Source organism: Balaenoptera ricei, chromosome 6 (assembly GCF_028023285.1).
Source record: "Balaenoptera ricei isolate mBalRic1 chromosome 6, mBalRic1.hap2, whole genome shotgun sequence".
Lineage (NCBI taxonomy): Eukaryota > Metazoa > Chordata > Mammalia > Artiodactyla > Balaenopteridae > Balaenoptera > Balaenoptera ricei.
In genome coordinates this window covers 78,929,935-78,954,894 of record NC_082644.1, presented here as the reverse complement: position 1 = coordinate 78,954,894, position 24,960 = coordinate 78,929,935, and the positions used below count along the sequence as shown (strand labels likewise).

Below are 24,960 nucleotides of genomic sequence, written 5' to 3'. Positions count from 1 at the left end.
TTGGACCCAGGAAATAAGGTGGGTCACTCCCCACCAAAGCCCAAGGGAATCGAATGAGGCAGATATGAGATGTTTTTAAAGGAGTAAAAGAAGGAGACGTGGCCTCGGAGGGTCAGGAATCCAGGGATTAAGTGCTGCTTTTATCAGGAACAATCCCATGCTGAAGTGCTAACTTTGCCAGCCACAAGTATCCTCACCTGGAAAATAAGCACACCTGACTCTCATTTTTAAGATCTACTCTACAAGTCGGAACGTCCGATGTGCAGAGTATACAGGTTTCACTCGATTCCGCCCTGCTCTCAGAATGTTTAGTTATTGAGCTCTCAGAATTACTAAGGTAAACAGAGGAATGACTCTAAGCATTTTAAAACCAAACTGTCGGACTTCCCTAGCGGTCCAGTGACTTACAAAAAGCACTCTGTGGGAGTGTCTTCACCAATCTCATTTTATGCTACTTAGCCTACCAAAGGACGGTTGATGAAAGAAAAAGACTGAAAATACAAATGCAGTTAAAGAAGGCTTTTGTGAATGGTAACCTGTTTCTCCGCATTTTTGTCTTCCTGCCTTTTCTCAAGTGATAGGACTTCATTCCCCCCTCTTTCTTCCTCTCCATCTCAACCTCACCCACCTTTTCTGCCCCACGTCAGGTTTTCTGTATTCTGATTTGCTGTGTACACAGTAGGTCGCTAAGCCATATATATTAAGCAATTTTTTATGTTCTGTTGACTTTTTAATAACACACTAAAAATACTAGATGCAGTTATTCGTGATGATATTAATTTTATCCGGCACAAATGAAAATCCATTTTACATGTTTCCGGAGCATACCAAATGCAGTCGACTTCCCTTTTAAAGGAATAAACAGTCTGATTATGATTGTGGGATCAGCTGCTGGTGACAACAGTTGTAAGCGTTTCTGGTAAAATGCCACATTTAAAAACACCACTTATATCTACATTTAGGGTCTTTCCATGATATTCTTTGTGTTCTAGTACATGAAGGAACAGCATGATGCACTGAATTCAGGGAACCCAAAGGTGACTTTAGCTCAGTTTTCTAAAAGGACCCTTGGAGTCATATGGCTGAAGTTTAGTGTAAAGAATAATCAATCAACACTGCAAATACAGAACTACCCCAGACTCAGGTTCCTGATAAAAAGCTACTTTTATATTTATTGCGTGAATAGAAAGAAGAAAAAAACCCAAATTGAGTTGCTTATTCACCACATCTGCCAGAATATAAATTCAATAGAGCATCAGCTCACTGAAGGCTTGTAGAATCAAGTCCTGTTATCAGAGCTTCCCTTTCTTCAGAAGAGCTGACAGAGGACTTGGACACACAATACAGCTTCTTACACTTTATCACCAAGTGCTCAATGGTGTAACCCTTGGCCCCTGAGAGTGGTATTACATCAGGGTAGATTTCGTTTACTTTGGTTATTTTTACAGTATAATTGGAAGAAGAAAATCAGTCTTTCATGGAGAAAGGATAGTAGAAGATCTAGGAGTAAATAAAAACCATGTGTGTTTACTAATGGAAATAAATATGCTTTCAAGAAAATAATTTTATTCCTGTTAACCTGCAGATTCGCTGTACATTTAGAAACTCCACATAATAAAAATGTGGAGGCGAAGAATGTGCTATGGATATTATTTAAAGCTGGACACATAAGAGGTTCGTACAGTGAAATTCTACATTTCTACATAAGGAAATAAAGGGAATAAAGTGAGCAGAGACATTCAGTGGCAGAAAAGCTAGGACCAGATAATCCAGTCTCACCTCAACCAATGCTGATCCCCACTGACTAGTACTGACACTGGGTATTCCTAAAAATGCTTAACAACATGGTTTAGAGAAATACTGCTTAGCAATAGTGCATTAGAGGAAAAACAAAAAAACAAACAAACAAAAAACCAGAAACAAACCCCAAAACCCTTCCCTTCCTGCTTTATCTCATTTGCCAAATCAACAATCCCCAAGTAACTGTCTGCTTTTCATGTTTATCTATGGTTAATTCATACTGATCAATGCCTCCTTTTTTTTTCTCAGCCCTTGTCTTCCTCATCTGACTCACAGAAGCCTCAGAAAGACTCTGGTTATTATTTACTTCTGGTCACTCCCACAGTCCTGCAAGCTCTGAGCCCTGTTCGAGCAGTTTTCCCAGGGCCTGGGGAAGGCTAACACCAGTCGTGGGGAGAAGCATGCAGATTGGGTTTGTCAATTTCTCATTCCAAGCAACTGAAAAAGTACGCTTGAATGTCATCTGCCCTCTGAAATAATCACAAGAATGAACAGCACCAACGCAGCTATTCTGGGTACATTCACCATCCCAGCACTCCCATTTTGAGGGAAAAAGAGACATACCTCCCAAAGGTTTCTATACGTTGGATCATCGCAGAGCAAATGCAATGTCATGCTCAGACTTTCAGGAGAGCCAGACTTATGAAATGGAGGAGGATATTTTCCATATTCACATTAATTCCCTATTTTCAAACTGCCCAGAAAGATACCATCACCTTTAAATTATATTGAAGGAGTAGAATTTGAAAAATTCCTTTCACAGAGAATAAAAACATTTATTATCAATAGGGGTATGAAAGGAATTTATTGTAAATGTTTGGAAAGGCACTTGGAAAGAAGGATGGATACTCCAGCAATAATGAAAAGTTAATACTCTTCTCTAAGTTAGCTGTGGGGTAGAGAATGCCTCCTGTGGGTTGGTTCCAACTCCCAGCTCAGCTCTGAAGGGGTGAGCAAAGCTGCCCCTCTCTGAAGCCCATCCTGCGGCTTGAATGTCACAGGCCTCTACTCCATGAAGCAATGACTTTGACCTTTTGCGGAGTAGCTCATAACGTTTCTGAAAGGGAGAAAATCAGCCCCTTACAGTTTCTTCCCATAAACATAATCCTGATTCAAATGAAAGCAAATCACACTTCTGAAAAAATTACAATTGATATTAAGCTTATATTATTTACAAGACTGTGGTGGATACTCTCGGGTCCTTAAAGATGCACCAAACGTTGGCCTTCCTCTCGGGGGGAGACCAGCAATTGGTCTGAGCACTGTGTATGTGAGACCTCAGTCGGTTTTCACGATGGCTCCATAAAGTAAGTATTATCATAGCCTTGTCTCAGGGAAATGGAAGCTCTGATAACTTAGTAACTTGTTCCAGGTCAAAATGCTAGAGAGAAACCAAACTGAGATTTCAACTCTGGTCTTTGTGACTTTTAAAGCCGATACTTTCTACATCATCATAGGCTGCACCCAGGGATGAAGAGAAAGAGAGAAGCCAGTGAAGTTCAGGATATGCCAAATCAGTTTGCCTAGATAATAAATTTCCCAGGAGTTCAGAGGAGAGCGAGGTCCCTGTTGCAGTGTTCACTTTCATGACCAGAATTAAAGCTACTGTTGGCTGAGAGCTGACTATGCAGACACAGGCCTGTATGACGCACTTCTTCAGAGCAGATATCACATAGAGCATGGGGGCCAAGAGCACAGGCTTGGAAGACAGACCTGAGTCTGACCCACAGTCATGCTTCTTAATGACCAGGTTACCTACTTTGCCAAGACTTGGTTTTCAAATCTTGAAACTGGGGGAGATCCTGTGAAAATTATTCCTATGCCTAACTCGAGAGGCTATCAGAGGTAATAATCATAATAATGTTTACAATCCTGAATATTAAATTTGATTGTTTTCCTCTTAAGGATGAGGAATGTAGGCTCAGGGCAAGTGAAAAGAAAGTCTGCAATAAAAGCCATATATACGTTTAAATCATTGGATACTATCAACTCAGTTCAATTTATCCTTGTTTATTACACAGTGGCCTTTCTTTTCTGGTTGCTGCCATGTTTTGTTGAAGGAAATTTATGTATCTGTCCTTCCCATCAGCTTTTTCAAATCTATATTTAGAATCACAGACACTCAGAATTGGTATGAACCTCAACTTGACCTAATCCACTCCCTGTAGGATTTTGTATCTTCCCTATAACAGGGACATCCAGACTATATTAGAATGACTCCTGTGATATGGACCTCATTTATCCCCCGGGTGGCCCAGGAGTCACTAAAAATAGAACAAAACAAACTAAAAGAAAAGAGGACTGTTACTGATATCTGCTTAATCCATGAGCAGAACAAAGGGAATTGGAATGGAATTTGCAAAAGTTAAAAAAAAACTACTCACAGTGTTAATAACAAATCTCTAAACTAGAAACAAGGTGACAATAAATACTTGATGTGAATTATACAAAGCTAGGATAAATTTGTGCTACTTTCCATATAAATGTATCACAAATCCCAATAATACAGTAATCTAAATCTGATACTTGGATATCAGATAATCTTCAATTACAGAATGTGAAACCACCTATGTATTTATGAAAACATCTATTTCTTTGTTTCCAAAATGGATAATGTTCTACTGGGTCCATTTGGCAAGTCACTTCTTAGCTTTGTTAAAGTTCTAAAAACACAGAGTTCCATCAGTACACAGTTAAATTCTAAGGGACGATTTTAAAAATAAACTCCAGTTGAAGTTAATTTTTGGGACTTCCCTGGTGGTGCAGTGGTTAAGAATCTGCCTGCCAATGCAGGGGACATGGGTTCAAGCCCTGCTCCGGGAAGATCCCACATGCCGCAGAGCAACTAAGACCGTGAGCCACAACTACTGAACCTGCACTCTAGAGCCCACGAGCCACAACTATTGAGCCCGTGAGCCACAACTAGTGAAGCCCACGTGCCTAGAGCCCGTGCTCCGCAACAAGAGAAGCCACCGCAATGAGAAGCCCGCGCACCTCAAAGAAGAGTAGCCCCTGCTCGCTGCAACTAGAGAAAGCCCGTGCACAGCAACGAAGACCCAACGCAGCCAAAAATAAATAAATAAAGTCAATTTTCATGAAGTGGAACCGATATAAAAAAAGCTCCCTTGTCTATCTTTGCCTACCCATATATTATTTCAAAGTTTTACATTTGCCAACTAATTTAACAACAATCTGTCATTTACTAAAATGCAAACTGGTACCAAGCCTGCTATAGCTGGGTGTATATCAGATAAAAACAAATCCTTCCCGAGTGGAATTGGTTAATTTTATTACGATTATTATTACTGCTTTATTATATAAGCTCATTATACCTCTTCTCTCCTGTTCTCGTGAACATGTGCCTTTAATTTAAGGGTGAAGAAATTGTGTGTGTGCACGTGTGTAAATGAGACAATGTGTGATAATAAAGCATGCTTGTGCTTTCAGCAAATATTCTAAATATTCAGTCAGTTGTAAAATCTGGTGAATTGAAAAGGAAATTGATGATAGAAAGGAGATATACTAATCAGAGACTTCATAAGAGACTAGTTTCCATCGTGGACCCCTGAATGGAAGAGCAGAGTGAAGACGGGATGAAGGCCACTGTTCCAACAGGGAGTTAGAGACCAATGATTCCGATTTCACCTACTTTTGTTCCTCATCCTTGACACTGGTTCTGTCATGAATTCATTGGAATGCCTTAATTGATAACCCCAAAGCCTAAAATGCTCAAATAAAAAGAATCTGAAATTGAAAGTATACTTGTAGATAAAATGGCAAAGCAAACACTATAAGCCATAATCCTACAATATCTACAATGAGCCCCATGATTTCTCCAGATAAAAGATTAAGCTAAATAAAAAAAAAAAAAAAAAAAAAAAAGATTAAGCTAAATGTCAAACCAGTGCTTGGTATGTAGTGAATACTTAAGAAATATTTTTTGAATAAAATAATCAGGGAAGTACTGGTAACCCGAATACAGGGTTTTCTGATTATGGAAAAAAGAAAAGATTCAATTCTATGTTTTTTGCTTGTTTTCTAAAGGATATTATTAAACACACTTGTCAGGAAATTGTGAAATGCTGTCAATGCATTAGATGCCTGCTGATGAATATCAAATGCATTATTAAAGTTTAATAACCCAACTAGGGCAAAAAAGATGACTGCAAGGCAACTAGACTGCACACAGTACGTTTTGTTATTGTGTGTAGTTTAGTCTGTCCTTATTGTTTACCAGATCTGGGAGTCTGCTGGCACTTTGTTTAGAACCTTTACTCATTGTTATACGGTGAGCTCCCCGAAGACAAGTCCTGAGTGTTATTTACCTTTCACTAGCACCTAGAAAACTGCCTGGAATATTATAACCACCAGTGAGTGTTTCCTGAATGCAATCAGAAATAAATGAATGAATAAAGAGTCTATCAAAGACAATTTTAGGCAATTAGCTCCTTATTCTAACACCAAACCTTGGGTCACCTATCTCTGAAACATTGTCAATCAACTCACTCATTTTATAAAATCATTTCTTATTTAGAACTGTGTGGGCAGATGAAGCCAAGAGTTTCCCCCGAGGGAAGTCTGCAGTCATACCCAGGAGCCAAGCCAAAGGATCCCATGGTAAGTGAAGTCGTATCTGTTTGAATGAGAGCAACTTTTTCTTAAACTATCCTTTCTCAAGATTTTGATTCTGAGACTCCTGCCAAAATTGTAAAGAGACCCTATATGTGCCCTCCTAAGAAGCTTAGAATGTTCCTTGTTGGTCACAGGGAGCAGTGATGAATTTTAAAGAGAAGACAAATGACAAGATTTACATATAAAAATACTTCTTTGGCTGTGGTGTTCATGCTGAATTGAAAGTTGAAGCTCAAGCTGGGAAGATGGAAGTTTTGAAATTATGCTATTGCCAAAGTCTATACGAGAGATGTTGGTTCTAGTTGTGAGGACAAGAGGGCAGATTCCATAGACTTTTCAGAAGTAGTACAGGAAAGGAAGACTTATTATATGACTAGATCGAAGAAAAGAGGAAATGACGAGTTCTAGGAAGGGAGATTGGGTGAATGGCAGTGACATCAAGTAAATAAATACATTAGTGTTGGTAAAAACAACTCAGTCACTAAAATTATTTCCAGTTCTAACATTCTGACTCTAATAAGTTTAGCTGAATTTTCACTAAGAAATTCTAAAGAATTTAAAGTGAAATTTAACAGCAATTCAAAAAAGTCATGAAAATAAAAGCTTTGGTGTTGTTAAAGTTTAGAACATCGATTAAATAAACTTAAACACATCTCTCTACTGCAGGACTTCTCAGAGCCTTTAATATGCTTTTAAATTTCTAAAGGAAACATATAATAAGTGGTGTTCCTCAAGTGTATTTGATAGCAAAATCCCTCCATCCCCTCACCTTTTTTAGCATTTTATTAATTAGTGTTTTACGGAAAAGCTTTAGAAAACCTTGGGTATTTTCTCCGATTTATTTTGGCCATTCCTTAATAATAATCTCAAGATTATATACTTACCTTCCCTAAGGACCATTCAGCAATATGAAATTGATTAAACCCAGAGATTTGGAACAATAAAAACTTTTTATAATATTTACCTGATTAATCAGTATTTTACTTTTATTACTCTTGCCCTTTTAGTGATGATAAAGATTCATAACATAATGAGAGATTCTTATGTTCCAGGAACTCTGCTGAGTATTTAACAGGCATTAATCATATAATCCTCATAATAGTCCTATAAACTAATTACTAGCATTTAGCTCCATTGTATAGAGGAACAAACTGATCCTCAGAGAGGCTAATTAACTCGAAAAAGGCAAGGTATTAGAACCCACTGAAAAGTCTGAATGCAGAGTCTGGGTACACTAATCACCAGACTATTCCATGTATGTTAATAACTCATTTCCAAAATATTAACCAAAAACAATGCAAGTGTGACCCTTAAGCAAATTAACTCAGTAGACGCAGCAAATTGGCATGGAAGTCATTCATACGTTCATTCACTAAATACCTACAGAGTACAAGACACTGTTTTGGGTACTTGGGATACAGTAGAGAACAAAACAGTCAAACTCAGGGCCTTCATGGAGGAGACAATCAATTAACAAGGCAAGTAAATCTAATACATAGAAGAAGGGATAAAAATTGCCAAAAAGGGGTTCTGAAGGGCTGGAGTGCATGTATGTTATATTGTGGATAGAAAGAAGCAGGCAGGAGTCCCTGTCAGGACAAATTAGATAAGAACTCAGAGAAGAGTACTGGGTTTCACGGTGACCTTGATAAGAACAGCTTCGGTGGAATGATGGGGCAGAGTCCTGATGCCGTGGCTTGCCAGATGATAGGACAAATGAGGTTGTAGAGGGCAAGTATGGACCACAGTTTCAAGGAATTTTGTTTCAAAGTGAAAAAAAAATGAGGCAGTAATTGGAAGGAGATAGGAGCCCACAGATGGATTCTCCTCTCTCTCTTTTGAGATAGGAGAATTAGCAGGGTGAACGTTTGTGGATGGCAATAATACATTTGAGAGGGAAATTTTAAAGATGAAAGAGAAGCTAACTGATGGAACCATGTCACTGATGAGGTGAGAAGGAATGGGGTCAAGTGAAGAATTGGAGGCAGTGGACTTAGGTAGAAGAGCAATTAATTCACCATGGTAACAGGAGAAAAGCTAGAGTATGTGGTCACAGATGGAGGAAGGAGGACAGATGTGCCAAACAGAACAGAAATGACAACTTGTAAAAAAAATCTATTAGATTTCATTGAGGCCCACATTCTGACTTTTTTAGCTATGCTGAATATCTGTTTTCTACAAAATTGGGGAGAAGAGTATATATCTTATGAAATTATTGTGAAGATTAAAAGTTATCTATTTTAGGGCTTAGGAGAGTAACTATACTACAGTAGACTGGCAAATGTTAAATGTACTATTATTATTATTATTTTCATGCAGCCCAAATGATATACTTCTAATTCTTGCATTTAATTTTATAGCTCTGTAGCAGCAAATATAGTGCTATCTTTGAGAGAAAGAGCAAGTTGTCAATTGTGACATGGTCTGTTTAACATAGTTTCTCTAATGCAATTTTGGCACATTAATTCTAAAGGGGCTATAAATGCAATCAATTCTGATTTTGTTATAAAGTCTTTGAAAATAGTGTTCCATTTTACTAGGCCAAATACTTATAGTAAACAAATAGGGAGCACTTTGAAATTCAATATTTGCTACATTTTTTGATTAGCAAGCAGAAGGCATGGGTGCAATCAATACTTGGACTCCTTGAGCAAAATGTATTTATTTCCTTTGTGAAATCTTTCTTGATCCTTAGGCTTCTCTCTCTTGCCACCGATCTCTCCAGAGGTCTTGGCATTGCTGTCACCCAAGTCCAACTCATTATCACCTCTTTCCTGGACCATTTCAATCTTCCTCTCTTGCCTTCCCATCCCTTGCCCCACACGCAGTCCCTTCTCTACACAGCAGTGATTTTTTAAAGTGTGTATTCCATCAGGCCACTACTCTGCTGAAAACCTCCACTGGCTTTCTGTAGCAGATTAAAAGGCAGACCTCCTTCATGGTTTAGGACGCCCTGCTGAGCTAGCCCCCCGCCTACTTCTGTGGCCATCTACTACTGCCCGCTTTCTGTTCTTGTTGCTCCCAACACCCAAATTAGCATTCTGTTCTGGAGATACACCCTAATCATTCTCCACTTAGGGTGCTTTTTAGCTCTTGCTGTTCCTTCTGCACAGAACATTCCTTCCACATTTCTTCACCTAACTGGCTTCTTATCATTTATGTCTCCATTCACATATCATCTCCTCAAAGATGATTCCCTGTCCTCCCTAACTAAATCAGTTCTGTTTCCCCCCAGTCATCGGTTTAATTTCATTCATAATACTTCTCCTTAGCTCAAATAGTCTTGATAGTTTCTATGCTTGTTTTGCCTTGTTGCTAGAATGGGGAAACTTTTATGTATTACGTATAAAACTTAGACGTCTTCTTCCCTCTTTTATCTACAGTGCGGAAGTTGACTAAACTTAATAAAAAGAAGAAATTCCAATTCCTGTAGTTTCTAGATGATGTAGTTAAAACTGCAACAGTCTAAAGTCACAGTGACTTTAGACTGCCACATAGATTTTCAGCTAGTTTCTTGAAGGAATTATTTTTAGTCACTTATTCCCTCATTCCTTAAATCACTCAGCTAATAAATCACTTATTTATTTCATTATTGTGTTCTATAATCTAACTTTGCATAATGTAATTATCCAATTATTTTCCATATATTTGACAGTATATATTATACAAAATAATCTATATAAATAATAAAATAATAAAATAAATAATAAAATAATCTCAAAGAATATAAAATTTACCAACTCATTTGATGCCTGTTAATGGAAGAATGAAAGATTTCTTTTTCCTGGAAAAGGCTATACTGCTTCAAAAATCACAAACATGGATAACTGAAATGAATTTGTATACCGAGAGGTTATCTCGATGAAACTGAGGATGAGCTTTTATAAGGCAAGTAAAATCGAAGGTGAGTATAGACATAGGAAGAACAAAATAAATGACATTATAGAACTCAGAAAGTGTATGCTGACTTTTATCATATTATTTTTAATCTACCACTACAAGTAACTAAATGGAATCATCTAGAACTCCACAGTGTGGAAATGGTATAGGAGAGAAGAATGGGGGGCTGAGAATAAATACAAAGTTTTTTGGAAGAACATGATCTCTTTTCCAAATAAAGAAAAACATATATATGGTATTTCTTGAGCACCTATTATGTTCCAGGTATTGTGTCAATTGCTTTATATGCATTATCATCTCACTTAGCACTCATAACATCTTTGTAAGTAAATACTATTATTGCCCTACTGTAGATGAGGAAATGGAAGAAGAGAGGTAATTTGATCTAAATCAGGTCAGAGAGCAGTAAATGACAAATCCTAGACTCAACTCTACGCTAAGTCACAAGCCCATGTATATTAAACACATAAAAACCCTCTCACGCTGATCTTAACACATTTAAATGAGTCACCGCTGCTTTTCCATAATTAGATGTGCAATGCTAGGAGTCAGAATAATTTGTTCTTTTTAAGAGTTACTTCTTTTGTTACTGCCTTAACTCTAAAAGTAAATGGTCTGTTTTAAAACTGAAGTCCTTGTTTTCCCAGATTAAAACCTTGAAAGATCCTCAATGGAAAGTTGAATAAATTATGGTATCTCCATACTCCAAAAATTTTGAAAGAGTAAAATAAATGAGTCCTATCCTATGGATTGCCCCAGAAGGATACCCATGATACACTGTTAGGTGAAAACAGCAACATGCAAAGACATATGATCCCCATTTGGTATATGAATGTGCACAGGAGTATGGGAAGATGTAGTCCATACTCCTAGCAATGGTAATCTAGTTGGACAGGAAAATCTATTTTAATTTCATCATTATAGTAATGATCTACTGTAACAGGCATGGATTACTTTTATAATTAATGATGAGTATAGAATAAGTTTTTTAAAATTATTTATTTCTGAATATAATCTTTCTATATGTCTGAATAACTTTCTCAGATCATCTTGTTTCTAATCTTAGCTCTTTTTTCCTTCCACCAACGTACCACATTTGTATTTGTTTTATATATTAGACTTCCAGTTAAGATTTCTATTGAATGAAAGATTCACTAGCAATAGTAAATTTGAAAACCATTGGTCCATATCACCTGATTTAATGATAGCTACTGAATATAGGACATTCTCTCTCTATATATCCTCATGAGGCTATGTGTACTACTAACATAAATAGATTCATTTCAATGAGAAATTTCAGATTGTTCTTTATTACGTTAAGAGTCATACACATACAGTTGAAAATTAAATATGAACTAAGCATGACTGACTTAACTTAAATAACCATTGTACTGATGACACAGAGAGAAAGAATAGTAATGTGCAGCCCAAGGTTTTGGTAATGAAGTCACCAGATTACTGGTGATTAAAGGAAAATTCTACCCAACAACTTAGAACATTCTCCTATAGTTTCAAAGGATTCTAATGTAGCTGAAAATTGACAGAGCTAGAAAAGTCTGAACCAAACCTAAATATAGTTAGAAAGTGCATACAGAACAAGTGCAGAAGCTTTCCCTCCAGTCTCTTTCAGAATAACCAGGAGACAGCTTAGCTCAGTCTTCTGATTAAAACCCTAACCCCAATCCCACAAAGGTGGAAGAATCATAATTATTTGTACGCCAGCTGCAATGTTACGTTAATCAACTGCATGCATTCCACTGTTTCAAATCTGGGCTGAATTTATAACAACCCTATGGTTAACATAATTCGCAGTAAATTAAATTAAATTCAACAAACATTCACTGAGCACTCAGTAGAATTCAATGTACTTTACGGGTTTTGCAAAGCCCATAAAGGTGCATAGAGTACAAGCTCTGCTCTTCAAGAACTTACTATTTAGTGAAGAAGATAAATGCAAAACTTACTCTGACAGAGAGCACAATATGATAAAGACTATACATACCAGGAAGAATATAAAGTATAGGGAAAATAAGGTAGGGATCACATACACTAAATTCTAGCTTGGGCAGTGAGAAGGTTTCTGGGAAGAGGTAACAGTTTAACTGAAGTTTGATGGTCAAATAGGATTTGTCTGTATAGTAGTAGGTCATGGGAGAGAGTCAAAGACCACATACTGTAGAGAAAGCAGTATGTGCCAATGGGTAGTAAAAGTAGAATATGCTTCACAGACACAGAAAACAAACCTATGGCTACCAAAGGGGAAAGGGAGGAGGTAGGGATAAACTAGGAGTAGAGGATTAACACATACAAACTGCTATACAGAAAATAGATAAGCAACAGGATTTACTGCATAGCACAGGGGGCTATATTCAATATCTTGTAATAACCTATAATAGAAAATCTGAAAAATATATACCTAGCTGGATCATTTTACTGTACACCTGAAACTAACACAATATTGTAAATCAACTATACTTCAATTAAAAAAAAAAAAAAAGAGTGGGGTACGCTTACATTCCTAAAAAGAAAAAAGAGATGAGGAAGCAAAAAGAGGTTAGGCCCAGATCAACAATGAACAAACGTGAACATGATTAAAATGTATGTTTTAGACTCACAGATATAGAGAACAAACTAGTGGTTACCAGTCAGGAGAGGGAAGGGGGAGGGGCAATATAGGGGTAGGGATTAAGAGGTACAAACTATTAGGTATAAAATAAACTACAAGGATATATTGTACAACACAAGGAATATAGCCAATATTTTGTAATAACTATAAATGATTTTAAACTTTAAAAATTGTGAATCACTATACTGTATACCTGTAATTTATATAATATTATATATTAACTATACTTCAATAAAAACTTTTTAAAAATAAATTTAAAAAATGTATGCTTTAAATCACCCAGTGGTGCATTCACGAGTAAGAAAGAGAAAGGAGTTGCTTCCAGTGGAGTATTACAAGTATATAGCCCTTATTTTTTAATTTAATTTAAATAAGACAGGATTTCTCAAGATCTGTAATTTGAAACAGATATTTTATTACATTAGATTATATGGTCAATTTGGGGGAGAAGAGTGGTCAGTGAATTTTTTTAGTGAAATCAAGGAAAATGATGATGAATTAAGCTGCCTGGTTAGGGAATGTGGGAACAGAAAAATAACATTGTCCTGGGACAGAGATGAAGCTAGGGAAAGGACTACACAAGGGAGATGCCCAGAAGGGCACTGTTGGATGATCTATCAACACCAATTGGAGGGTTTCAGTATCTCCAATTCTCAGTCTCACAGTTTCAAGAATTTATATCTCCAAATCCAAAATTAACATATTGATGAATATTAATGATGTTAATATTCATATGAATAAATATTTCTTTTCAACAAATCTAAGCATCCAAATATACCTCTTTTCTCATCAGAGGAAACTCTCTAGCCCTTAGCTTATTTGCAGGACAGATACAACACACAATCCTGTCTACTGACTCAGCCTAGAGCTCCATGCATTCCTCTAGACGGGAGTATTGGAAACTCACCGTTTCAGAGGTGGCTTCGTATGAAAATCATCACCAATCGACACAGTTTGAGCTGAGGTGCTTTTAAAATATACAAATAGCTCATGCAGCTCTATGTCAAAAAAACAAACAACCCAATCAAAAAATGCGCAGAAGATCTAAATAGACATTTCTCCAAAGAAGACATACAGATCACCAAAAAAGCACATGAAAAAATGCTAAACATCACTAATTATCAGAGAAATGCAAATCAAAACTACAGTGAAGTATCACCTCACACCAGTCAGAATGGCCATTATTAAAAAGTCTACAAATAATAAATTCTGGAGAGGGTGTGGAGAAAAGGGAACCCTTCTACGCTGTTAGTGGGAATGTAAGTTGGTGCAGCCACTATGGAAAACAATACAGAGGTTCCACAGAAAACTAAAAATAGAGTTATCATACGATCCAGCAATCCCACTCCTGGGCATATATCCGGAGAAAACCATAATCCGAAAGGATACATGCACCCCAATGTTCATTGCAGCATTATTCACAATAGTCAAGTCATGGAAGCAACCTAAATGTCCACCAACAAAGGAATGGATAAAGAAGATGTGGTACATATATACAATGGAATATTACTCAGCCATCAAAAAGAATGAAATGCCATTTTCAGCAACATGGATAGACCTAGAGATTATCATAGCAAGTGAAGTAAGTCAGACAGAGAAAGACAAATATCATATATCACTCATATGTGGAATCTAATTTTTTAAAAAATGAAACAAATGAACTTATTTACAAAACAGAAACAGACTTACAGATATTGAAAACAAACTTCTGGTTACCAAAGGGGAAATGTGGGCGGGAGGGATAAATCAGGAGCTTGGGATAAACATACACACTACTATATACAAGATAGATAACCAACAAGGACCTACTGTGTAGCCCAGGGAACTCTACTCAATATTCTGGGATAACCTATATGAGAAAAGAATCTAAAAAAGAATGAATATATGTGTATGTATAACTGAATCACTTTGCTATACACCTGAAACTAACACAACATTGTGAATCAACTATACTCCAGTAAAATAAAAACAAAAACAAAAAAAAACACCTACCATCCTAACACCGTTTTCAAAGGCTTGCCGGGTGAGTGGAGCTGGTCCATCCACAGTCTTGCCATCATCATCCGGGCCCCAGCTCGCACTGTAAATGTGCACATGCTGAGGATTGAAGCTAACTGATTTTGCTTCAACCATATCCGTGACATCTCCATCCAGCATTCGAACTCCTGTAAGACAGAGAGGGGAAGTAACTCTATCAGAAGCTTCTCCCAAACGGACCAAGATATATTTCAATTGTAGCATTTTTTTTTTTTAAGGAAAGAATAACCTTTAAATCAACACTTAAGTCAGCATATGTTCCTCAGAAAAGGATAGTGCAAGACTTCTCTGAAGCTTTCTTGGGGGGAAAGGAAGTTACATTGCATGTAGAAGAGCAAAACTTGTTTAAAAACTTTTTTAGCCATTGTTCTCTTTTTCTAAGTTTCCACATTCTTTCCCTTCTCTTTATCTCTCTCTTAAGGGATATCTTTGTCTCTGGACAAAGGGAGCCTCAAGCAATCCATCTTCCCTAAACTTCTCTTCATTAGGTACCTTGTGCTCTTAATTGGTATACAACATTCTAACCTCAGCAGTCTTAGAAACTTGGAAAGTTGCCAAGTTAAGTGGTCCAATTTCCTCCATATTTAATATTATCTCCTAATCTGAAATACTGATGTGAACTTAATATATTACTTCTTTGCCAAGTTATTATAAGTCAAATAATAAATGAGAATGCCCTCTGTGCATGTAACACATCAAATAATTCTCAGAGGGGGGCTTCCCTGGTGGCGCAGTGGTTGAGAATCCGCCTGCTAATGCGGGGGACACGGGTTCGAGCCCTGGTCTGGGAAGATCCCACATGCCACGGAGCAGCTGGGCCCGTGAGCCACAACTACTGAGCCTGCGCGTCTGGAGCCTGTGCCCCGCGACGGGAGGGGCCGCGATAGTGAAAGGCCCGCGCACCGCGATGAAGAGCGGTCCCCGCACCGCGATGAAGAGTGGCCCCCACTTGCCTCAACTAGAGAAAGCCCTTGCATGAACCGAAGACCCAACACAGCCAAAAATAAAATAAAATAAATAAATAAAGTAGAAAAAAAAAAAAAAGTGCTCCAATAAATATCCTTGAGTATATATATATATATATATATATATATATTTTATAAAAAAAAAAAAAAAAAAAAAAAAATTCTCAGAGGGTTTTGGCAATGTTTAGTCATTAATCTGCATGTAAGTATTCCCACCAGACAGATAGGAATTTATTATTAACCTTAATTTGCAAATATAGACACTAAGATACTAAAAAAAATTGTCAAATACAAAGCTTTCTTTTTTTTTTTATTTTACAGACACGCAATAACAACAAAACACCTAAAAAGTAAACATACCTTTCCTTCAGCTGAAGCTAAATACCATCACTGAGACATTGTATTATTTTAAAATTATGTCCCTATGGCCCAAATTTACTCCTTAGGAAAACGTTGTTATCTAGTAGGATTTCAACTTTCTTTGATTATCAATAAATGAGGATTAAATAATAAAACCCTAAATCAGGCAGCTTTAGAGGCTATGTGGTTTGAGGTGGGAATTCTGGTGGAATATTAAAATATTCTTGAAGGAACCATATCTTCTTTGTGCTTTTAAAAAAATGTTTAACTTTTAACTATAAAATCACAAACACAGAAAAGCAGAAAATATGACAATGAACCCGGATATAGCCAGGACTCAACAACTGTTAACATTTTGCCACATTTTCTTCATCTAAAAATATAAATATTAGGCTAAACCATTTTAAATTACATGGCAGATATGACACTCTATCCTTTAATATTTTTTCCAAAAAAAGGGGGAAACAAACACCCACTCTACCTTAAATTTCCCCAAAGCATCCCTAAAGACGTTGCATTTGGCTGCTGTATCTCTTGACTGTCTTTTCTTCTAGACTTGCGTATTTTTAAAGGAGATGTATAGAAACAGGTGATGTGGAGAACAAAGGTTTTGAACAAGTCCATTTAAAAATTATGGAATGTAAAGCATACTTAGAAAGCTTTTCAGCAGTTTATTTTGTGGGAGGAAAATACCCAGCAGGATGCTCTGCCCATACTGGGTCCTCAGCAGCCATTGGTTTGCTTTGATTTGACATGAATATTCAAAACTCATCTGCATGGTTTTTACCAAATAAAGATGAAATATTTCATATTCTTACTTCTATTTAAAAGCATAAAATGCAACTATTTTACCACTACAGGGAGGTCTGAAATAATCCAATCAGTATGTCTAAACACGGGAGTGTCTACACAGCACCTGAATTCAGTTTCTACACCATGAAATTTAGGTGACGTCCATGAAAACATGCTCGATAAAATCATATCTAGAGCATAATATTAATTTTCTGACCAAAAATTGGTAAGAATTTTATTTTCTCAAGTTTAAAAATGAAAGGTTAATTTTTCTTCATTTAACTAACTGCAAGCCTTCATGCCTTGGGTCTGAGGGGTTAAGTTTATAATTTAGAATGTTCTTGCTTTTAGGATGAAAGAATATTTGTCAGGCATTGCCATTCATTCATTTTTCTAGAGGTCTTGTTTAGCTAGGTCAGCAGTTTATCTGTGACTTCACAAGTTCACAAGTTCATTCCTTCATTCCCTCAAGGTCAGAAGTGCTGGGTTAGTACTGAATAGTAATGATCGGGACCTGGGTGTGTGTCTGTGTATGTGAGTGTGTGTGTGCTGGACAGCAAGTAGGGTTGACTGGACAGCCACTGTAGTCATCCAACTATCCTGAGGAGAAGAGGGGCCCCCAGCACCCTCACGATTCTTCAGAGGATGTCTGTCTCCTTTCCATAACACCTCCATGAACCTTGCCCTTGATACCCAGCAGATGCTCTCAGAGTACTGCTAATTACTGGTTAATAAGCTGCCATCCTCTAGGAATCCCGGGTGAAATGAAGGAAAGAAAGAGGTCTAATTTACTGACGACTGACACAAAAGACAGTCTCAGAAAACCTTTTCTTAGCACCGTCATTATATACCCCAATTATTTCATGTTATAAGACAGCTGCATTAACCTTAGAAAGGACTATCATTTCTATTTTTTAGATCCAACTCTGTTTACCATTTGGAAACAAATAGTATATTGGAAACAAGGATGTCAGCCTGGTTCCAGGAGCCTCATCTTATGAAACCCTTCAGGAGACGCTTAGAGGAACATCTTCAAAGCCAGTAGGATCTATACCATCTCTTACAGTGTTTTCTTCCCATTTGTGTGTGGCTGTGGCACCAGGCTATACTAAAAAAGATGATTACAAATGGGAAAGTAAGAGTTTGCTTTTATTAATATCTGAATTTACACTGCTTTGGTTGGTCCTTGTAGTAAGTATATGTATATTTGAGCTTGTGTATGTGTGTGTGTATATATATATATCTATAACCTGCAATTATTAATGGTAATAGTATTACTATACTCTGGGACTACAAAAGGAGATTTTACTATTTACCTTTTAATCACAATTAAAAGGAACTTTTTGTAAAGCCTATGGGAAAGAAAAAAAATATTTTCTGCTTTGACAGAATTTCAAAATGCTTCTTTCCATAGAGATATTATGGCCTGGTGTTTATATCCTTAGTTCTTTCTGACCCAGGCACCAATTGTACAATTTGGTATAGTTGCTAATGACCCCATCTTCGTTATTGGACAACCTTTTCTCATTCCTATTTAAAGAAAGAAATGTCTGTGTTTGCAACGCTTTAGGGGGGCTGCTTAATAACGCAGGTTAACACGGTCATTTTGCTGTCAGCAGTAGTTGAACTCTATTATGCAAACATATGCCTGTCTTTAGTTCAGAAAAGGGTTCTGAAAACCAGTTAGGGTGAGAGCTCTTGGCTTGTTTCTACGTCCACTCGTGTCTGTTTCCCATACCTCCGATCCTGGCGTTGAAAGCAATGCCAACTGTGCAGTGAGAGTTGTTTGCCGCGGCGGCCACTTCTCCAGCACAGCGGGTCCCGTGCCTGCAGGGAGAACACACACACTTTCTAAAGGAAGACACCTCATTCTCCCAAACTCAACACACCCTCGATACCACTCAGACTTCAAAGTGGTGAAGAATATAGCAAGCTGTGGGTGTTTCTGGAACTTCTTACCCAAGTAGCACTAAGACTGCCCATGGCAAACTTTTAGCGCTTAATTACATTCTGTTTTGGATTACATTCTTGTATGCTTATTTTTGATATCTTGCTTTCCCAACCAGAAAATCTCCTTGAAGGCTAAAATCAAGTTGTATGTTCCTTTGTATTCTCTGAACTTTCGATGTCCAATATGGTAAACACCAGCCACATACGGCTAATGGGTACCTGAAATATGGTTAGTGTGACCACATCTTAATTTTTAATTTTAATTAAATTTAAAAACTAGTACTCAATTCATTTATTAGAAAATTTAAGAATGTGGGTATGAGAAACTACTTTTTAAACAGGAAATTAAAATATACATCAAGGATCTCCAAAGAAAATTCATCATCTAAGATGGGATTGCTGTAAATACACACTGGATTTCAAAGATCTTATGTGAAAAGACAACATAAAATAATGCCTTAGTAGTTATTTTATATCAATTACATGTTGATATATTGTACTTAATAAAATATATTATCAAAACCTATTTTACCTGTTTGTGTTCACCTTTTTACTGCTTTTTTAAGATGTGGTTGCCAGAAAAGTACAAAATTTTTCTGAAAGATATTCCTTGTTATCTCTCACCACAATAACTTAGTTCTTTAATCAGAAAAATCATTTAGCTGAAAGGACTTCTAAGATCTTATCCAAGGATGGCAAAGAAGCGTCAAGTGCAAAGGACAATCTGTTTAGAAATGGTGGCGTAATACGGTGTGTGCTGAGAACAATTCTAAGGCACGGCTGAGCCCAGAGAAAGAAGGCGAGGACTGACAACTAATGCTTGCCCTGGATGCAGGAGGGGGACGTGACAACCACTGCGGTGTATTTCTATGCTAATGAAGTCAATGCTCACCTCCCTTCCCACGTTTTTAGAGATGAGGGCACTTAAGGAGGCCCTGAGATGTAAAGAGATCTGTCAAAAATAGCCCAACAGTGACTAAAACTCAGGACCCCAAATTCTGTTCTGGTACTTTTTATTTTACAGCATATTCTACACACTCATCATGGGATATAACTACTGTCTATGCAACTATAAACAAGTAGCTGCTTACAACTGATAGGTACACACCAGTTTACACAAAAGAGATATATCCTGCTTTTTCCACTTAGTAATATCACGCATCTCTTTTTATGTAAAAATTAATCTATATGTCATTTAAATGGTTACCATTATTCTTATATAATCTTTTATATTTATATAGAAATGGCATATACCTATATACATATACCTATATGTGTGTGTGTGTGTGTGTGTATATATATATATATATATATATATACACACACACACACACACACGTGCATCATAATCTTTATTTCTGGAAATTTACCGATTTTTTCACTAGTATTAATGAGGCTACCAAGAACAGTTTTGTATATACAAAATTTTATATACCTTGGGACAAATTTCTAGAAGTGGAATTACTGGATCAAAGAGTACAGAATATACTGTCACATTGTCAACAGAAGATAAAAGTAGTATAACCGAACCTCAAAAAAACTGCAAGACTGATAAATAGTACTACAAAACACCAAATTTTAAATCATGACAAAAAAAGACAGGCCATAAGCCAAGTTGAATGACAATATGAAGAACGGAGAAAATATCTGGACGAACCCCTGTGTACGTAAACCCCTACGTATGAGTTTTCAATCTTTTTCATCCTTACCAAGCGAACTTGAAAAATATTATCTCATTGTTGCTTCCCTCTTTATCCCTTCTGATTACATTTGATGTTGTACATCTTTTCAAATATTTATTAGCTATTTCTAGTTCTTGCTTTCTGAATAACCTCTTCATGCTTTTTGCCCAAATCACTTATCGCCTTTCCATCATACCTGTTGCAAATATACTTCCAAATGCTTTATTTGGAATGTAACAATCTTATTTATGGCACTTTTAGGTTGTCACACATAGTTATTTAATTTTAATGTACTCATAATTATCTTGCCCTCTGATATTTGGTTATACACTTTAATCATCAGAAAAAATGATCTCTTTTTTAAAAAAAATATTTTCGTAAGCCCCAAGCTAAACTACTAATTTCCCCTGAGCATAGTAATTATTTACTATGAATCTTCATTAGCCTCTTACTGCATATTACTTCATGCTGTAGGTTATTTTTATTCAAATGTCAAATTCCCTTTATGAGTCTACTGTTTTTATACTTCATTGGCTCTATTATATTTTTTTTTTCTATTATTAATTAATGCAAGTTCTACAGGATCATAAGGACCTATGCTTTTAATTTGGCTCTGGTTTATTCTTTGGCTCATGGGTTATTTAGAAGTATGATTTAAATTTTTCAAATGTATGCAGGTGTTATGTTTTTTATATCGATCAATAACTTGATTACCTTATGATAAAAGAATATAGTTTTTATGAAGCAATCATTTGAATCTTGTGAGCTCATAAAATGGCGAAGCATATGATCAACTTTTATAAATGTTCCACGTGCCTGAAAGGATGTGTATTCTCCAATTGTTCCATATAAGTCCATTATGTCAAACTTGTTCATTATATTGTGGATTTGTTAATGTTCTTTGCAGTTCTATCAATTTTTATTGTATTTAGAAAGGAATTATCAAGTCTTTCTAGTGAAACAAACTATTTATGAATACGTAGTAACACTGTGGTTCTTGCAATAAAAATTAAAGATATCTGGTTAATATTTAAATTACAAACCACTCGATCCTTTTAGTTTCAAATATTCTGTGTTCATATTAGTATGCCTCATAAGTAGAATATAATTATGTTTTTTTGAAGCTAGGCTTTGTCCTTGACTCAAGAGTCAGTCCATTTACCGTGTCTATACATTGATATATTCATATTCATTTCTGTATTTTTTTCCCTGTACTAATTTGGATGTTACATTCTATTATTTAATGGTTATCCTAGATATTTGATAATAGATAGCTAAGATCACAAACACTAAAGTTATTAATACTTTTTTCACCTTTTCCCAAACAATGCAGACTTTAAAATGTTTTAACTGATTATCCACCTCTTGACATGATCCCCCCATAATTATAGTTATACATTGGATTTTTTAACTCTAGAAATCACCCATTACTGTTCTAGTTTAAACAATCAATGTTTGTTTAGATTTACATTCTTTGCTCTGTTTATTTTTGTAGCTCTTATTTCCTTCTGGGATCTCTGATTTCTTTCTGAAGAACATTCTATAAATGTACCCATCGGAGAGGCTTTTGGTAGCCTCAGACAATGACTTTATTTTACCATTGTTCTTAAAAACTAATTTCGCTGGATATAGAATCCTAGACTAACAGCACTTCAAAGATGCCATTCCACCAATTTTTAGCTTCCATTGTTTCTGGGAGAAATCAGCCATCTGGCAATCTAGTTCTCTCTGGATGCTTTTCAGATCTTTGTCTTTTCTATTCTGCAGGTTCATGAAGATTTTGTATGTTTTTTTTTTTTTTTTTTTTTTTTTTTAAGGAACTCCTTTATTTATTTATTTATTTATTTTTGGCTGTGTTGGGTCTTCGTTTCTGTGCGAGGGCTTTCTCTAGCTGTGGCAAGTGGGGGCCACTCTTCATCGCGGTGCGCGGGCCTCTCACTATCGCGGCCTCTCTTGTTGCGGAGCACAGGCTCCAGACGCGCAGGCTCAGTAGTTGTGGCTCATGGGCTTAATTGCTCCGCGGCATGTGGGATCCTCCCAGACCAGGGCTCGAACCCATGTCCCCTGCATTGGCAGGCAGATTCTCAACCACTGCGCCACCAGGGAAGCCCTGTATGTATTTTTAAAAATTCTTTCTTGGAATTCCTAAACCTGTAGTTTAATATTTAAATCTTCAGAAGTCTTAGCTAGTACCTTTGTAAGCTAGTACCTTGATGCACTGCCTTTACATCATTCTATGGTTCCTCCTATCAGAATCCCCGTTAAGCATACATTAGACCTTTTCACACTATCTTAATCTTCAATCTCACCTTCAGGCTTCCCCCATCCTTCTCTCTCTCGGCTGTGTTCTGTGTAACCTGCTCAGTCCTATACTTCACTTATCCTATCTTCGGCCATGACCAACCTGCTATTTAGTCTATTCACTGCATTCTTCTTTTCAGTTATTTATATGTTTTACTTTTTAAAGTTCTTTTGTCAAGTCCACCCAGTTAATTTGGATAGTCAATTTTTCTTAAAAATGCTTTTAAATATTTATTTCTTGATGCATATGAATTATATATAATAATTCTAAATAGGTGAATCTAATTCTGCTATTCTTTTTTTCTATTGGCTTGTTTTCATGGTGATGTTTCCCCCATGTAGTTGGTGAATTGTCAAATTAGGAGATCATGTTGTTTAGGCTTTTATCTTTGTGAATTCCTTGAGGATGGTATGGAAAACTCATTGTTTTAAAGAAGATTTAAATTCACTTCTAACACATATTTTGGGCTACACCAACCAAGACCTGTTCCACCAAATTAAAAATGTGGGCCATACAAGTAATATGGATTATAGGTGCAAATTCCACAAGAGAAGTTAGTTATTCTCCAAGGTAGTTATTTATTTATCCTCTTGCCCTATCTATCACCCAGGGAGAGAAAGTCAAATACATCCTCTGTCTCTCTGTGTAGGTTTTCTTTTTCTATAGTTATTGCACTGAAGATAGTACCTCAGGGGTTCCGTTTTATGCAGAAAGCTTCTCTCACCCTTTGGACCAAGACCTTGTCTCCTACCATCTCTGGACTTTTAAAAATCCATCTCCAGTCTGGCTGGGATTGGTTGCTCACCCTGGGAAATGCCTAGTGTCCACCTGTTGCCCACGTAGTTGATAAATTTGCACTTTCTCAGAGAAATACTCTGGTAACCCATTAGCTCAACCATGCACTGAAAAGTTCTTTAATATTTTCCCATGAGTTTTAGATATACTGTGGTAGGAGAGATTTAATTGAATATCTGCTCTACCATATTACTAAAAAACAGAAGTAACATGGTTCTGTATTTCTAAAATGCAGTAAAGCCTTGCACATATTATGTGCATCATTAATGTACAGTGAATGTTTGTAAGTGAAGAACAGAGTGACTACTTTGTTTATAAAAACATTTCTTGCAAAGATTTCTGTACAGGGCTCTACCTCATAATATATGGACAATCTGGGGGAGACAAGGAAGTTATACTCTACTGTTGACACATATATTTTAAATATCAGTTAAATCATATATTGCAGCATACTGTAATTGAGGGTCCAAACTGCCAGCTCAACTACACTTAAACAGCCCACTCTTCAGATGACAATGATCATTACTCCAAGTAAAGTACTAGTCATCTTTTTTATTTTTATATCCTAGTTGGACTCTGTCTTGACATGGATTTTAAATAGATCATAGAACAATGGATATCATCATGACTTATTCAAGTACGTGAACATGATTCAATTTCTTCCTTCTCCCAAAGAACAAAGGGTGGTCAGCAAAAAGTATACTCATGATGTCAATAAATATGAAAGTCACAAAACAGACAAAAGTCTGTTTTTCAGTTGTATTTTTCTTCAGAGATGACAGATTATGAGCATGTAAAGTATTTTCAGCATAAGAAGAAAATTTTAGTAGATTTTAGTCCAGAAAACAATATACTCATTAGATTATGTTCTGACCCACACGCACCTAAATGCGAACTTTACTAGCCACGTCCCATGGAAATGAGTCACCTGTTTAGCTTTCTTGCATATGTTCACAATATTACTAAGACACATATTTTCTGAGACTTCTAGAAGATAACCCAATTATGTAAATTATAAGGATATATAAACCAGTGACTTAAATTGGACATCATCTAAAATAAAGCACATGTAGACAAACTAGGACTTAAAAATGCATCACTTCTCTGAATCTCTTAAGG

General features: G+C 36.4%; 1 protein-coding gene across 9 annotated transcripts in view; it reads right to left on the bottom strand.

The window, feature by feature from the left end:
- Positions 1-24,960, bottom strand: part of PCSK5 (proprotein convertase subtilisin/kexin type 5) — a 464,350-nt gene that overhangs the window by 280,585 nt on the left and 158,805 nt on the right. For all 9 annotated transcript variants that reach the window (XM_059924937.1, XM_059924939.1, XM_059924938.1 and 6 more), the window contains exons 6-7: positions 18,851-18,939; positions 14,951-15,123 (exon numbers count right to left, since the gene is read on the bottom strand). In XM_059924937.1, the coding sequence (XP_059780920.1) occupies positions 14,951-15,123; positions 18,851-18,939 (262 nt within the window). The remainder of the gene's footprint in view (positions 1-14,950; positions 15,124-18,850; positions 18,940-24,960) is intronic.